This window comes from Schistocerca americana, chromosome 3 (genome assembly GCF_021461395.2).
Source record: "Schistocerca americana isolate TAMUIC-IGC-003095 chromosome 3, iqSchAmer2.1, whole genome shotgun sequence".
In the NCBI taxonomy this organism is placed as follows: Eukaryota; Metazoa; Arthropoda; class Insecta; order Orthoptera; family Acrididae; genus Schistocerca; species Schistocerca americana.
This window is the reverse complement of record NC_060121.1, coordinates 527430563-527446754: the sequence shown is the minus strand read 5'-3', so window position 1 is coordinate 527446754 and position 16192 is coordinate 527430563. Positions and strand designations below refer to the sequence as shown.

General features: G+C 45.1%; 1 protein-coding gene across 1 annotated transcript in view; it reads left to right on the top strand.

The window, feature by feature from the left end:
• LOC124606192 (testis-specific gene A8 protein-like) overlaps window positions 1-7006 on the top strand; it is a 119721-nt gene extending 112715 nt beyond the window's left edge. The window contains exon 2 of the mRNA XM_047138160.1: window positions 6572-7006. Coding sequence (XP_046994116.1) covers window positions 6572-7006 — 435 coding nt within the window. The remainder of the gene's footprint in view (window positions 1-6571) is intronic.
• Window positions 7007-16192: the final 9186 nt, after the last annotated feature.

Below are 16192 nucleotides of genomic sequence, written 5' to 3'. Positions count from 1 at the left end.
TGGCCGCATGTGCGTTTGACACCGCCGTGGTGAACGCAATCGTGCACACTGCGCTAATGAGCGGCATAGGGGAGAAAGATCAAGTATGAGCCGCCATTGCCTATTACGCGATCTCGTCTCCTACGCCTTAAGGGCAACTGACCAGCTACCGCTACACTGAAGAGGTTTCATAACCGAAGACATTGCCCTCCCCTGCAGACCGCTCCACATGCCTTATTTCAGCAGGACAACGCCCGGCCTTATGTGGTGAGTAATATGCAAGCTATCTTCGAGAAACGACGGGTACCACTGCTTTCTCCGTCTGTCTTTTTGCCTGACATGTCGCCCATCGAACATATGTGGTATATGGTGGGTCGGTTATTTATTCGTTCAGATCTTCCTGAAGCCATAGTTGACGCTTCGTGGACGCGCCTACAAACCGCGTGGCAGAGCTCTCTGCACCAGTACACTCAGGTGGTCCATGATGTCTAGCGGCTCTGATTACAGCACGTGGTGGCGGTACTCCGAACTGAATTTCCACACTCACAGTACATGTACAGGCCTATAATGCTAGTAATGTAGCATCACGTCCCTAATTGGTGGGATAAATTTTATTGTAATCACATCTATCGGTGTTGGTGTTTCACTTTTTCCAAACAGTAATGTATAAAAGACCTGTTGGGTAAAGTCAGAAGAATGTAAGAATGCCTACCAGATTTTAAAAATGAAGATGCGTCAATGCGCAGGCATCCTGTTATGACATTAGGAGGAAGTACCTCTGGGACACCGTGTGTTTTCAAGTTGAGGAGTTGTCGACGCCATGTTGGGCTAAATTCTGAGGACCGCGCTAGTCTCGAGACATCATCAATAGGTGGTGGCACTCTTTGAGCGTCAGTGATTGGCTGACGTTGCTCGTATGAGAATTACTATGGACCGTAGGAGGACTAGCAAGTTCAAAATGGTTCAAATGGTTCTGAGCACTATGGGACTCAACTGCTGAGGTCATAAGTCCCCTAGAACTTAGAGCTACTTAAACCTAACTGACCTAAGGACATCACACACATCCATGCCCGAGGCAGGATTCGAACCTGCGACCGTAGCGGTCACACGGTTCCGGACTGAAGCGCCTAGAACTGCACGGCCACTCCGGCCGGCGGCTAGCAAGTAAACGTACCCTCCGGCCGCATGGTCGGAATAACTCGAACACCTGGCCGTTGGCGAGAAAAGAGAATACGGTAATAGCCATGACCGAACTGAGTGACCAACATACTCGTAAATATTAAATAAGAGTCAGTCTGATAAATACTGAACCCGACTACTGAGAAACCAGTAAGATGGTTAGAAAGACAAAAGTAAGACGAGTGCGTCAGTAAAAACGCATCCCTGATCGGACGAATACTCCTCAAGTTATTTAATCTCAAATATTTTAAGTATAAAATGAATTTTGAAAAGTAATATAACAACGCCTTAGGCGACTTTTATAATCGAAATGTCACTGTGTACTATCAAGAAATAATAGTAGACCTTTTACAAACATTACCTATTTTAAATTACAGGCCGAAATTTGCCGTCCACACGAGAAAAACATACATTTTCGCCTAAATCTATACTAATAATGAAACAGTTAAACCGTCGTGACTCTCTGTTTGAACACTCTAATGTCTAAAACTACTCCAAGAATTCACGTGCTTTCCACAGGTAACCTGAGTGTAGCTTGTGACAATATATACACATTATTTAATCCAAACCGAATCACGGAAAGAAAAGATATCGTAACTTAGAGTTTTATTTAAAACCGTCATGTTTATCCGTTTGAACACGCTAGTCTTCAAAATTAACCGACAAATTTTTATGGGTTGTAACAGGTAAATTGAGCGTAAGTTGAGGCTTTACTCACATCAAAATCGGATCATTAAATAAAAAGATTTTTTTTTGCATTGGTCTTCTGACTGGTTTGATGCTGCCTGCCACGAATTCCTCTCCTGTACTAACCATGGCAGAGAGTTTTTGCACTCTGCAGCTACCTCTAGTACCATGGAAATCATTCTCTCATGTCTTAACAGATGTCCCTTCTTATTATCAGTGTTTTCCACATGTTCCTTTCCTCTCCGATTCTACGCAGAACCTCCTCATTCCTTACCTTATCAGTCCACCTAATTTTCAACATTCGTCTGTAGCAGCACATCTCAAATGCATCGATTCTCTTCTCTTCCGGTTTTCCCACAGTCCATGTTTCACTACCATACAATGCTATACTCCAGACGTACATTCTCAGAAATTTCTTCCTCAAATTAAGGCCGGTATTTGATAATGGTAGACTTCTCTTGGCCAGGAATGCCCTTTCTGCCATTGCTAGTCTCCTTTTGATGTCATCCTTGCCTCATTCGTCACTGTTTATTTCACTGCCTAAGGAGCAGAATTCCTTAACTTCCTCTTCTTAGTGAGCCGCGCGGGATTAGCCGAGCGGTCTGAGGGCGCTGCAGTTATGGACTATGTGGCTGATCCCGGCGGAGGTTCGAGTCCTCCCTCGGGCATGGATGTGTGTGTGTGTGTGTTTGTCCTTAGGATAATTTAGGTTAAGTAGTGCGTAAGCTTAGGGACTGGTGACCTTAGTAGTTAAGTCCCGTAAGATTTCACACACATTTGAACATTTTTTCTACTTAGTGACCATCAATCCTGATGCTAAGTTTTTCGCTGTTCTCATTTCTACTACTTCTCATTACCTTCATCTTTCTCCGATTTACTCTCAATCCGTACTCTGTACTCAGACCGTTAACTCCGTTCAGCAGATCGTGTAATTCTCCTTCACTTTCACTCAAGATATGAATGTCATCAGCGAATCGTATCATTGATATTATTATGAAGCATGTATCATCAAGAGCGATGTTCTACAATTATGGATTAAAGTTAAGTATTCCAGAAGCTACGTACTTTTCTTTATAACATTCATTACGTATCCTGTTTCAGACCTCACGCCAGCCTGCGTGAGTTTAAGCGCGTGCCTTTCGGCTTCCTCTCATTGTGTCTAGGCTGTCTTGTCTAGACACAACAGATATCCTTTCACCTTGAATTTTAATTCCACTCCTGAACCTTTCTTTTATTTCCAACATTCCTTCCTCGATGTATATACTGAACAGTAGGGGCGAAAAGCTATATCCGTGTCTTGATATTTCTTTAGCCTTGCTTCCATTATTAACCGCAACGCCAGAATTGCCTCTCTCTCGTGGTTTTACCTTTCCTAAAGCCAAACTGACCGTCATCTAGCGCATCCTCAATTTTCTTTTCCATTCTTCTGTATATTATTCTTGTAAGCAACTTGGATGCATGGGCTGATTGTGCGATAATTCTCGCACTTGTCAGGTTTTACCGTCTTCGGAACTGTATGTATGATGCTTTTCCGAAAGTCAGATGGTACGTCACCAGACATAATTTCTACACACCAACGTGAGTAGTCGTTTTGTTGCCACTTCCCCCAATGATTTTAGAAATTCCTCCGAAGCTCTCTTAAATTCTGATTCTAATGCTGGGTCCCCTGTCTCTTCTAAATCGACTCCTGTTGCTTCTTCTATGGCATCATACAAATCTTCCCCCAAATGGAGGCTTTCAATGTATTCTTTTCACCTATCCGCTCTCTCCTCTGCATTTAACAGTAGAGTTCCCGTTGCACTTTTAATGTTATCACCATTGTTTTTAATGTCACGGAAGGTTGTTTTGACTTTCCTGTATGCTGAGTCTGTCCTTCCGACAATAATTTCTTTTTCGATGTCTTCACATTTTTCCTGCGGCCCTTTCGTCTTAGCTTCCCTGCAGTTCCTGTTTATTTCATTCCTCAGCGACTTTTATTTCTGTATTCCTGAGTTTCCCCGAACGTTTTTGTACTTCCTCCTTTTATTGATCAGTTGAAGTATTCCTTCTGTTACCCATGGTTTCTTCGCAGTTACCTTCTTTGTACCTATGTTTTCCTTCCCAACTTCTGTGATGGCCCTTTTTAGAGATGTTCATTCCTCTTCAACTGGACTTCCTACTGAGCTATTCCTTATTGTTGCATCTATAGCCTTAGAGAACTTCAACCGTATCTCGCCATTCGTTAGTACTTCTGTGTCCCACTTCTTTGCGTATCGATTATTCCTGACTAATGTCTTGAACTTCAGCCTACTGCTCATCACAATTATATTGTGATCTGAGTCTATATCTGCTCCTGAGTAAGCCTTACAATCCAGTATCTGATTTCGGAATCTCTATCTGACCATGATGTAATCTAACTGAAATCTTCCCATATCACCCGGCCTTTTCCAAGTATACCTCCTCCTCTTGTGATTCTTGAACAGAGTATTCGCTATTACTAGCTGAAACTTGTTACAGAACTCAATTAGTATTTCTCCTTTCCCATTCCTTGCCCAAGCCTATATTCTCCTGTACCTTTTCTTCTACTCCCTGCCCTACAGTTGCATTCCAGTCCCCCATGAGTATTAGATTTTCATCCCCATTTACATGCTCATACACTTTCTCTATCTCTTCATCTTCAGCTTGCGACGTCATCATATTTACCCGAACTATCGTTGTCGGTGTTGGTTTGCTGTCGATTCTGATAAGAACAACCCTGTCACTGAACTGTTCACAGTAACACTCGCTGCCCTACCTTCCTATTGATAACGAATCGTACTCCCGTTATACCATTTGCTGCTGTTGACCAAAACTCATTGTCTTCTTTCCACTTCACTTCATTGACCCCTACTATATCTAGGTTGAGGCTTTGCATTTCCCTTTTCAGATTTTCTAGTTTCTCTGACACGTTCAAGCTTCTGACATTCTACGCCCGACTCATAGAACGTTGTCCTTTCGTTGACTATTCAACCTTTTTCTCATGACAACCTCCCGCTTGTCAGCCCCCTCCCGGAGATCCGAATGGGGGACTGTTCCGGAATCTTTTGCCAATGAAGAGATAGTCATGACACTTCTTTAATTACAGGCCACATGTCCTGTGGATACACGTTACGTCTATTTAATGCAGTGGTTTCCATTGCCTTCTGCATCCTCATGCCGTTGGTCATTGCTGATTCTTCCGCCTTTAGGGACAGTTTCCCACTCCTGGGACAAGGCCGTTGGCAGAATGAGGATGACTTCTTATGCCGGATGTCTTCGGCCGCCAATGCTGATTATTAATCAAAATTTAAGCAGCGTCGGGATTCTAACCCGGGACCGAAGACATTTTATGCTTTTATTCCGATGTTTTCATTTTTGTGTCTCCCCATCTTTACCCCATTGACCCCTTTGTCTCATGTCCTGATTATTTTCTCTGCGTTAAATAAAATGGGTGACAGGCCATCTCCGTGTCTCACTTCTGTCTTGATTTCGAACGGTTCATAGAAATTTCTCATGAATATAATGTTAAATTTATAATTTTTAAGTATGTTTCGGAAGTCAGAAGTGTGTGAGTTTGACTCATGTCAAAGCGAGGGCTTAAATGTGCGGCAGCCGTTTTCGGCAGGCCACTTTGTTGGGACTCGTGGGGCATTCGGTTTCGAGACCTGGGAGAGTGAGTATGTATGGGCGACGTGCAGGTCATGTTTCGTGTGTGTCGTAATTTTTTTTGTATGTTAAATTGCGGACATGTAACATTGATGTATATCGTTAGCGAATATTATGAAATATTTTCAACTTATGGACCTTGAATATGTGGTGTTGGGCCAATAGGTCTGAACTCAAACTCTACTGCGGTTATCTGAGAGCGACCTGCACCTGGAATTCAGCTAGTTCGCAATTTCGGAACGTGAGAACTTTAAACTTGTACTGTACGAACTTTGATTTACTTCCTAAGTTTTTCCAGAAGTTTACTAAAGTTGCACTGTACGAACTTTTTTGTGGCGGTGTTCGTAGCGACAAGCAATTCGCCGTAGAAACGGCTCACGAAGTCACCGCCACACTTTTAATAGCGGGCCGACCGGTCCGCTGGAACAGTGAACAGAAAGATGAAAGCCCAAACACTCAGATTAAATAAAAGTCGGTACTTATCTTTATTAACGAAGATACAGAAACAAGGTCGTGAACTCCGTGTCTACGGAAATCTGTCTAGTTCGAGTCGGAGCGGCTAGGTCAGCGTCGGCTGACGACAAACAACAACTCTGCTGCGATGAACACCCATCTGACTAGCAAGTACACAATTCGGTGGCGAGTACACAACTGAGCGGCGAATGCAGAACTGTCCTAGCGCTCGCGACTCCAGCGCTTAAGAAGCCAGAAGCCAGCGGTGGCGCGCGCAGACTTGCGGCGATTTCCTGTATCGCTGGCGCTGCTTATGCTGACGGCGTCCGGACTTTGATGCTGCCAACCTTTTGGCAGCGGGCTCGGTTGGCATTACTGGCTAGGATATAACACTCCTCCCCCCCAAATCGCCGCACCGTCGTTGAATAATGACGTGGCGAGCGTCGACGGCGGGGGAGGAGTCTGGCCGCAGGCGTAGCAGAAGAGACCGGGGCGGAGACTGTTGTCGGTGGCAGTCCCCGGTCCGCACCCCAGCATTGGCCGCGCGGGGCCTCGGGAAACAACGACTGAAAACCGAGGTCAGGGTGCACGCCTGTGACCACGGGCGCAGCTTCTGGTACTGGACGCGACGGGGCGTCGGGACCCACGAAGAGAGGCAGCGTCTCCTGACGCTGCGTCGACGGCTGCTGAGTGGGCGCCGGACAAGGCGCTGCGGTGTCAGACTCCTTGGGGGTGCCCAAGGAAAGCGGCTGCAGGACAGGCTGCACAGCCACCGCTTGGGAAGGCGGCCCGTCTGAGGGGTCGACGTCCATCAGCTCCGAAGGCGGTGGCGACTGAAGAGGGACCGCAGGCGCCGGAGCGACCACCTGGGGCGCTCCCGGATGAAGCTGCGCGGGAGGCATCAACGGGACGGGCTGTCGGCGTGGTAGCGGCGACGGCTGCTGCTGCTGCCCTGGGGCCGGCAGCGAAGTCGGAAGGCGCGGCTGGAACCCGCCGCGGACCAAATCTGTGGACAAAGAACGAGCGGCAGAATCCGGGCGGCTAGCGCGGCGCAACTGGTTCTGATGCCTCCTGTGCACCCCAGTAGCACCTTGAACAGTATAAAAACCGCGACCCTGGACACTTATCACGGTACCACGTTCCCAACGACGGCGACCGTGATAAACTCTGAAAAAAACGGCGTCGTTGCGCTGAAAACGCGTGCGATGCTCAGAAGCGGCGGGTCGATCCGGGGGGTGCAACAACCGTAGTAGGGTGCGATGACGACGGCCGTGGAGAAGCTCCGCAGGCGAAGGGCCGTCGCGTGGCGTGGTCCGGTACGACGACAGGAACGTGATGAGGGCCTACTGACGAGAGTGCGTAGCACGAAGGCAGGCGGTCCATATGATCCTTGAATGTGCGTACAAAACGTTCCGCTGCACCATTCGATTGAGGGTGGAACGGCGGAGTAAGAACATGGCGAATGCCATTGGCAGAACAAAAACTTTCAAATTCAGCAGAGGTAAATTGTGGACCATTGTCAGACACTAAAACTTCTGGAAGACCCTCAAGACAAAAAATTGAAGTCAACGCCTGTATAGTTTGTGCAGACGTTGTAGACTGCATGGGCACAACAAACGGAAAATTACTAAATGCATCTATCACGATGAGCCAACGAGAATTCCAATATGGACCAGCGAAATCAATATGTACTCGCTGCCAGGGACCGGCAGGGCGAGCCCACTCAAAATAGCGTTGAGGCGGAGCAGCTTGGTGTTCGGCACACGTCGAACAATCTGTAGACATCTGCGTAATCTGCTTATCAATGCCGATCCATGTACAATGACGGCGGGCAAGCTGCTTGGTGCGGACCACTCCCCAATGACCTTGATGCAACAAGTCAAGAACCTTGGATTGGAGCACTTGGGGAACCACTACACAAAGCTGGTCATTCTCGGTGCGTAACAGCAAAACTCCTTGCGAAACAGACAACAGATGACGTTGCGGATAATAGCGACGAACCACAGGATCCGATATGTCCTTTGCCTTGGACGGCCAACCACGTTGAACAAAACGTAATAGTAAACTCAGATGAGGATCCGTAGCTGTCTCACGTGCCACCTGACGATAATCAATCGGAAAATCCCGGAGGGATTGATGCTCATCGGCGTCAATCTGATGGCAAGAGTCGTCAGAGGAATCGAAGACATCATCCGCAGCAATCGGCAATCTAGAAAGCGTGTCAGCGTTTGCATGCTGAGCTGTAGGGCGATACAGTATCTCATACTGGTATTGTGATAACAAAAGAGCCCAACGTTGTAGTCTCTGAGCTGTCCGCTGAGGAACTGGTTTAGACGGATGAAACAGTGACGTCAGGGGCTTGTGATCTGTGACTAAATAGAATGGTCTACCATAGAGGTAGTGATGGAATTTTGTGACACCGAACACAATAGCCAACGCTTCCTTGTCCAATTGGCTATAATTACACTGAGCTTTGTTTAGCAATTTAGATGCGAACGCAATAGGACGTTCGGTGTTAGCGACTCGGTGAGACAACACGGCACCGAGGCCGAAAGAAGAGGCGTCACAAGCTAACACCAGAGGCCTGTTAGGGTCGTAATGGACCAGACAACGATCATTCAATAAAGCCTCTTTAAGCTGCTGAAAGGCTGACTGGCAATCAGCTGACCACACAAACGGAACATTCTTACGGCGGAGACGATGCAACGGTGCAGCAATCTGTGACGCATTAGGTATAAACCTAATATAATACGTCAATTTGCCAAGAACTGCTTGCAATTCATGCAGATGGCGAGGGGCGGGCAAATCACGAATAGCTGCTAAATGTGACTGGGAGGGATGAATGCCTTGAGCATTAATAACATGTCCCAGATACTCCAACTCCGTAAGGAAAAATGAACATTTATCGATGTTGCAACGTAGGCCTGCCTGAGACAACACTGTAAACAAACACTCCAAATTACGGAAATGTTCAGCAGGCGTCCGACCGGACACAACAATATCGTCTAAATAGTTGCAACACGATGGCACCTTAGCCAGAAGTTGTGACAAAAAACGCTGAAAAACAGCTGGAGCTGACGCACAACCAAAAGGCAAACGCAGAAAACGGAACAACCCCAATGACGTGTTTATGACAAAATACTGTTGTGATTGCTCGTCGAGGGGCAATTGCAAATATGCTTCACGGAAATCAATTTTGGAAAAGAAACGAGCTTCCCCTAACTTATCCATCAGCTCGTCCGGTCTAGGCAAAGGAAAAGTATCAATGACAGTCTGAGGATTAACTGTCGACTTAAAATCAGCACACAAACGTAACTTGCCAGACGGTTTCTTTATAATAACTAAGGGAGAAGCCCACTGGCTCGCTGAAACGGGTTGAACAACACTGTTGTTTTGCCAACGACGTTCATCTTCTACAGGTGCCCAGAGGGCGTGAGGCACTGGACGAGCACGACAAAATCGAGGCTGAGCATTATCTTTTAACGTAATATGAACGGCAAAGTTCGCAGCACAACCTAGTTCGTCTTTAAATATGTCACTGTATCGTTTACACAAATCGGTTATGCTGTCTTGAGGAACAACAGAAGAATTAATTTGCAACACATTGTCGTGGATAGACAGGCCAAACAAGTCAAAACAGTCTAATCCGAAAATGTTTACACTGTCTGTAGCGCGGAGCACTGTGAATAAAACTGTTTTTGTATTGCCACGGAATGTGGCTGGCACGCTACATACACCTAACACAGGAATGTGTTCGCCACTATAAGTAGCCAAAGAATGTTTTGCCGCTGAAAGTTTAGGGCGGCCGATAGCCGCATACGTAGCACTATTTATGAGAGTCACAGACGCACCAGTGTCTAATTGAAAATTGAAGGTCTTATCCTGGATGCGTAGCTTCACAAATAGTTTATTACACTGTCTCTGGATCGGTGCAGTGGAGGCGGAAGACACAAAATCAGCGCGTTTAGCGCGTGTTCGCTGCTTACGACAACTCGTGAGTTGGGCGGGTGGAACAACAACTCCCGCTTCACTTGCAGTCTGTACATTACTTTTTACAGCGTTTGAATTACGCTTGGGTCGCATAGCAGAGGGCTGGGTGGGTGGCTTATTGCGAACAAGTTTATTACCCACACGAACCGTGGAAGAGTCTTTAAACGTGACCTTCTTGGCGGGCTGGCTTTGAAGAACATGAATATCCATGGGCTGGGCAGCACTAGAATTGTTCTTGCGTTTACGCAAACAAACAGTCTGGATGTGTCCTTTCCTTTGACAAAAGTGACAAACCGCGTTTCTCAACGGGCAACGTTCACGAGGATGAGCAAGAACACACTTAGGGCAAGACTTAACTCTATCATTTTGCACACGCGGCTGACGAATGTGTTTAACATGACGCGGCCGGCTAATGTTTACAGTCTGACTCTGCCGGTGGGGCCGCGGGCGTGACATAACTTGCTTAGCACAGGCAATTTGAGAAATACATGGCTGATCTAACTTACACTCAGCATAGTCAAAAGTATCTTAGGCTTCAATGATGTTCATCACAGTCTCTAATGACGGGTCAGGCAACTTTAAGATAGCAGCACGAATACGAGAATCTGCAATGTTTTGAGTAATAGCGTCTCGTAACATGACATCACTGTAGGAAGCTCCACACACACAATTAAATCGGCACTGACGGGTGAGGCCCCGTAAATCTGTTAACCACTGTTTATTAGATTGATGTGGCAGTTTCTTTAATCTGAAGAACTTGAATCTGGCTGCTGCCACATGAGCTCGCGACTCGAAATACTCAGCAAGCTTGTTAACAACAACGTCATAGTCTAAAGCTTCTGGCTTGGATTCCGGGAACAACTTACAAAGTAGTCGATAGACTTCCACGCCTGCAGTGGAAATTAAATAAAGCTGCCGCTCAGTACCTGTGATTTTGTAGACTGTCATGTGCGCCTGCAACTGCGCGAAATATTCTCGCCATTCTTCTCGTGATGCATCAAAAGCACGGAAAGGTGGTGCTGCCTGTGCTTGTTCCTGTTGTATTGGAGGATTAGCCGCTTGTTTGGCGATTGCTTCCACCAGACTTTGTATTTGCTGACTCTGTAACATGATCAACTGTTGTAAGTCGGCAGACATAGTGAACACAAATTAAACCAGCCCCCAAAATTTTATCTCTATAATTAGTATAACAAGAAACAAGTTGAACCAGCCCTGCACACGAGTTCGGAAGTCCTCGTCGCCATTTTTGTGGCGGTGTTCGTAGCGACAAGCAATTCGCCGTAGAAACGGCTCACGAAGTCACCGCCACACTTTTAATAGCGGGCCGACCGGTCCGCTGGAACAGTGAACAGAAAGATGAAAGCCCAAACACTCAGATTAAATAAAAGTCGGTACTTATCTTTATTAACGAAGATACAGAAACAAGGTCGTGAACTCCGTGTCTACGGAAATCTGTCTAGTTCGAGTCGGAGCGGCTAGGTCAGCGTCGGCTGACGACAAACAACAACTCTGCTGCGATGAACACCCATCTGACTAGCAAGTACACAATTCGGTGGCGAGTACACAACTGAGCGGCGAATGCAGAACTGTCCTAGCGCTCGCGACTCCAGCGCTTAAGAAGCCAGAAGCCAGCGGTGGCGCGCGCAGACTTGCGGCGATTTCCTGTATCGCTGGCGCTGCTTATGCGGACGGCGTCCGGACTTTGATGCTGCCAACCTTTTGGCAGCGGGCTCGGTTGGCATTACTGGCTAGGATATAACAAACTTGAATCTATTTTCTAAGATTTTTCCAGAAGTTTATGTGATACATAATGTGACATGCCGCTCTCGCTCAGATATTAGTTAATTCAATGGCAAGCTATTATTAACCTTTGATAAGTGTTGCAGTGAAGTACATAAACTCAACTTTGTTAAATGTTAAAAAACACTGAGTTTTTCATGGCAGATTCCTGCCAGCATATATTTGAACTTTGTTATCTGTTTACTTACCTAATGCGACAAATGCGTTGGTTGCCCACCAGGCTTGTCTTTGAAATCCAACCATGCCTCAGTGACCCCATAAACAGTGACATTAAATTGATAGTTCGTGCAGGTGCACGTCGGAGCTCATGTGAGGATAGCGGAATAAGTGAGGCGTTGAGAATCATAAGGGCCTAAAACACACTGTCCTCTATTTTGAGACTGCAGCATGTATCCACGCTCCTGACATCTGTTAATTTTTTGTTGAACCAGTTTTATCTATACCTGTAGCCCCACATTGTAAATACAAACATTCACGAAAAGGTGTCTTACCGATTTCTCGGATACTAATTTCCATATGAGCCCAAAGCACAAAGCATTATTTTTTTCTTTTTTTGCTCTGCGTTGTTAAATTTTTGTCTAGGGTTGACAACAAAATTTAGTGTCTACATCGTGTAGGTAGTAGTAACAATAATCAGACGTGTATAGGACGTTTTATCTGAACTTTAAGCCACAGAATGTGCTTAATGACAATGATGATAACGCGGAACTTGAAGTGTAGGAATAGGTCATATTTGTGTATGTGTGGTGCATTTAATATCGGTTATTTAATTTCTGATTGTAGTTTATTATTAATTACAAACTTTACAACTGTAAAGGGACACTATTGTCACTGCCATATATACGGAAATTTTGTTAGTTAATAATAATAATAATAATAATAATAATAATAATAATAATAATAATCCTAAACATTAATCAACATTTCATGAAATGAAATGGATTCATTATTTTTTCGTAGGAATTATAGGATGTTCACACTCAGCTAAAAACAAAACTGACCTATGGGACTGGTGGTTTGTATTTGAATTTCATTTTCACGAACATTTGTGTTTCTCAAAACTTTATTTCTGTACTTTATTCCCTTATGGTTTTCAGCGCCTCATATCTTTTGTGGGTTCAACAAGTTGGAAAGCAGTTCGTGCAACAGAAACATTTATCATCACGTCGAAATGTCCATAAAATAGCTGGGAGTATACCTTTGGAGCAATTTAAAGTGGAACTAACGCGTAAAGTTAATCGTAGGAACAATTGAAACCAGACAGAGATTCTTCAGGAGAATCCTTCGTAGTCTAAGTATAGTTCTGCAATCCATCCACGAAAAGGGTAGCTTAAAAACATTTACGTTTGCCTACTGCTCATCAGAGAGGATTGACAGAGGAAATAAAGAAATTCCAAAGAAGTGTAGCGCGTTTCACCAGAGCTTCGTATGGTAGGTGCGAAAGCATCAGGTAGATGCTCATCCAACACCAGTCGCAGGCACTGCAAGACAGATACAGCGCATCACGATGTGGTTTACTGTTGAAATTCCAGAAACGTACTTTGCTACAAGAGTCAGCTAATAGTTTGCTCCCACGTATATCATACGAAAAGTACATGAAGGTGAAATCAGAGAGATCCCATTCCACACGTAAGTTTACCAACAGCTGTTCTTCCTGTGTATCATCCGCATCTGGAGCGGGAAAGGGGGAAAGTGACTCCAGCCACACATCATGAGGGGGTTTGCGGACTGTAGAACTATAAATGACGCAGATGGAGAATATTGGGTAACTATTTTGTAGCAGAAGACCTTTGAATTGGTGTTTTTGCACTCTCTGTACTGTTTATAGATCAGTGTGTTCCTTTATCTCGGACCGTGTCACGCTAATGGAAGCTTGCTGCGTTTACATGAGACAATTTGTAAAAGATATAACACCGAACTTCGGAAACCGTTTTTTGCTGTCGTGTTTGCGTTTTAAGGTGCGAAGCAGTTTCTCTAGACCAGTCAGATATCAGTTCTGATCCCAGTTGTTTTTGAGAAATGACCTCTGGAAACCAACTGTTCAAACATTGGTTTTATCAGCACAATAGCCACTTCTCTACAATTAAATACCGCAGGTAGACAACTTCACGCTCAGCGTAAAAGTTGGACTTCTCATTCACTGCACAGAAAGTCACTCCGTCCAGATTAGTCAATTTGTTTTTTTCAAACGCTAACATGAAGCGGGAAGAGGAAATATGGCAATAGATCAGTATTTCCAGAATCGATATTGAAGTGTTTACACGACTAACTAGAAGCGATATTGGGGAATCGTTTTAATAAATACAGTTTTGTGAGCCCCATGTCCATACAGTGAGTGCCCAGTTCCCCAAAGCCTACCGCAGCGGCCGTCGTTATCGACGGAGGCGCTGTCCGGTGCGTGACGTCAGCGCCTTACTTGCGCGCCTCCTGGGCAGCCCACGCTCGCCTGCTATGCCACGTGACCGCCAGGCTTCGTAACCTCACCAAAAACGCAGTCGAGGAGTGACGGATCATCATTTCTAGACGCTGTTGCAAACTCCTTCCGAAGTTATTATGGACGTGCAGGAGTCTGAATCTAATATTTCTGTCATAAATGGGTACAACATAAAAAAAATAAACGGGTAAGTACGAATAGGACTCGCACACTGAATGTTCCTTACAAACTTATTATGTATACAGGTGGTTCATCCATCCCAGGAATAGAGACTCTCGAAGATTTTTGCCTGTTATCGATTGGCAGTCGAATAACAAGAGTAATAAAAAATTTTATTTACTTACAGATTAACAATTTCCGGATATTTTTTCCTTTGTCTTTGTAACCTTGCTTCTAGCCAAATATCGTGGTTCTAGGTCAGCAGAAAGTAACATATGGATTTTGATGAATGAGTTCGCGAGTTTCAAATAATAAAATGACCGTATCTTTTGATTACATTGACTCAGAAGGTTAAATTTTTACTTCCAAGAGACCATACACCTTAGAAGGTGATATAAGTTTCAACCTGATGCGTCAAACGTTTACTGAGAAAAAGAGGTTTTAACAGATGGATAGAGGGACAGTCAGATAATAAAAAGGAAAAAATATCAGATTTTCAGATTTCTCCCCTTACATGTACTATGAAATCTTGCTATTTGCCAAATTTCTTGACTGTAGGTCAACAGGAAGTTGCCAATAGATTCTGATGAGTGAGTTTGCGAGTGTCAAAATATGTTACATAAATGTCCGTATCTTTTGACTGCATCGACTTAGAAACTTCAACTTTCACACCGCCAAGGGACCGTAGGCTTCAATGAACGACATAAATTTCAAACTGATAGGTCTACTCGTTCCTGAGAAAACGGCATTTTCAAGTCGGACAAAGAGGCAGGCAGACGGACAGGTAGATGGACAACAAAGTGATGCTATAAGGCTTCTAACTTTACCAGTTGAGGTGCTAAACCTTAAACGGAAGGGATTACTTTGTAAGCGCACTGGACGAACAGTTTCTGAGGGAACACTGCGAAATCAACTCCATGCAAAGGACATCAGCAGTAGGATACATCGCAAAAGACCATTTCTCATAGCGCCGTATAAGACTACTCGCCTTCAGATAGCCAAACAATATAGAAACTGGTTATTAGATGAATGGAGGCGTGGAGCGTTGTCCGAAAGCGATTTTTCTCTTTTCAAATGCCCCAAGGCATCCAGTCCGCCGTCGGCCCATTGAGTTATTTTATCCACAGTGAGTGGAGGTTGTCGTTCAGACTGGAGGCGGTTCTCTCTTGTCAGTCCCTCTTTGTTGATCACCGTCCGTAAGCCATGTTACATGGCTGCGACTGCTACACCATTCCTTGCAGTCACGTTGCACAGTCCGCGTTGGAACACCAAGAGGGTTCTGACCTGCACTCACTGAAAGCAGCAATTAATGTCGGTATGAATCTGACTGTCGTTGACAAGACGCATCACTCGCCTCTGGTTCCGGCCGATCTTTCTGTGGCCAATATTCTTATATCATGTTACATGGCTGCGAGTGTTACTCCATTTACGTAGACATGTTAGACAGTCATCGTTGATATATAAACAAATAGGACAATTTCATTTCTTTCTAATTTCTAGGGTATCCCTCTGTGGTCCACGTGTAGCGTCCTTGACCAACAATCAAAACTATCCTGCATACCGGTTTTGATCACAGACGTGTTATCATTAAGCTTCATTTAACATAGCTACCTTAAAAATCTAACTAGATGTGATCTAACGGGCAGAAATATTATCGATTTTGATGTGTTTTTTGCCAATGTGATGGCGCTAAACACCGTCTAACTCGATGCAGCCAGACTTTGTATGGCCGGCCATTGTGGCCGAGCGGTTCTAGGTGCTTCAGTCTGGAACCGCGCGACATCTACGGTCGCAGGTTCGAATCCTGCGTCGGGCATGGATGTGTGTGATGTCCTTAGGTTAGTTAGG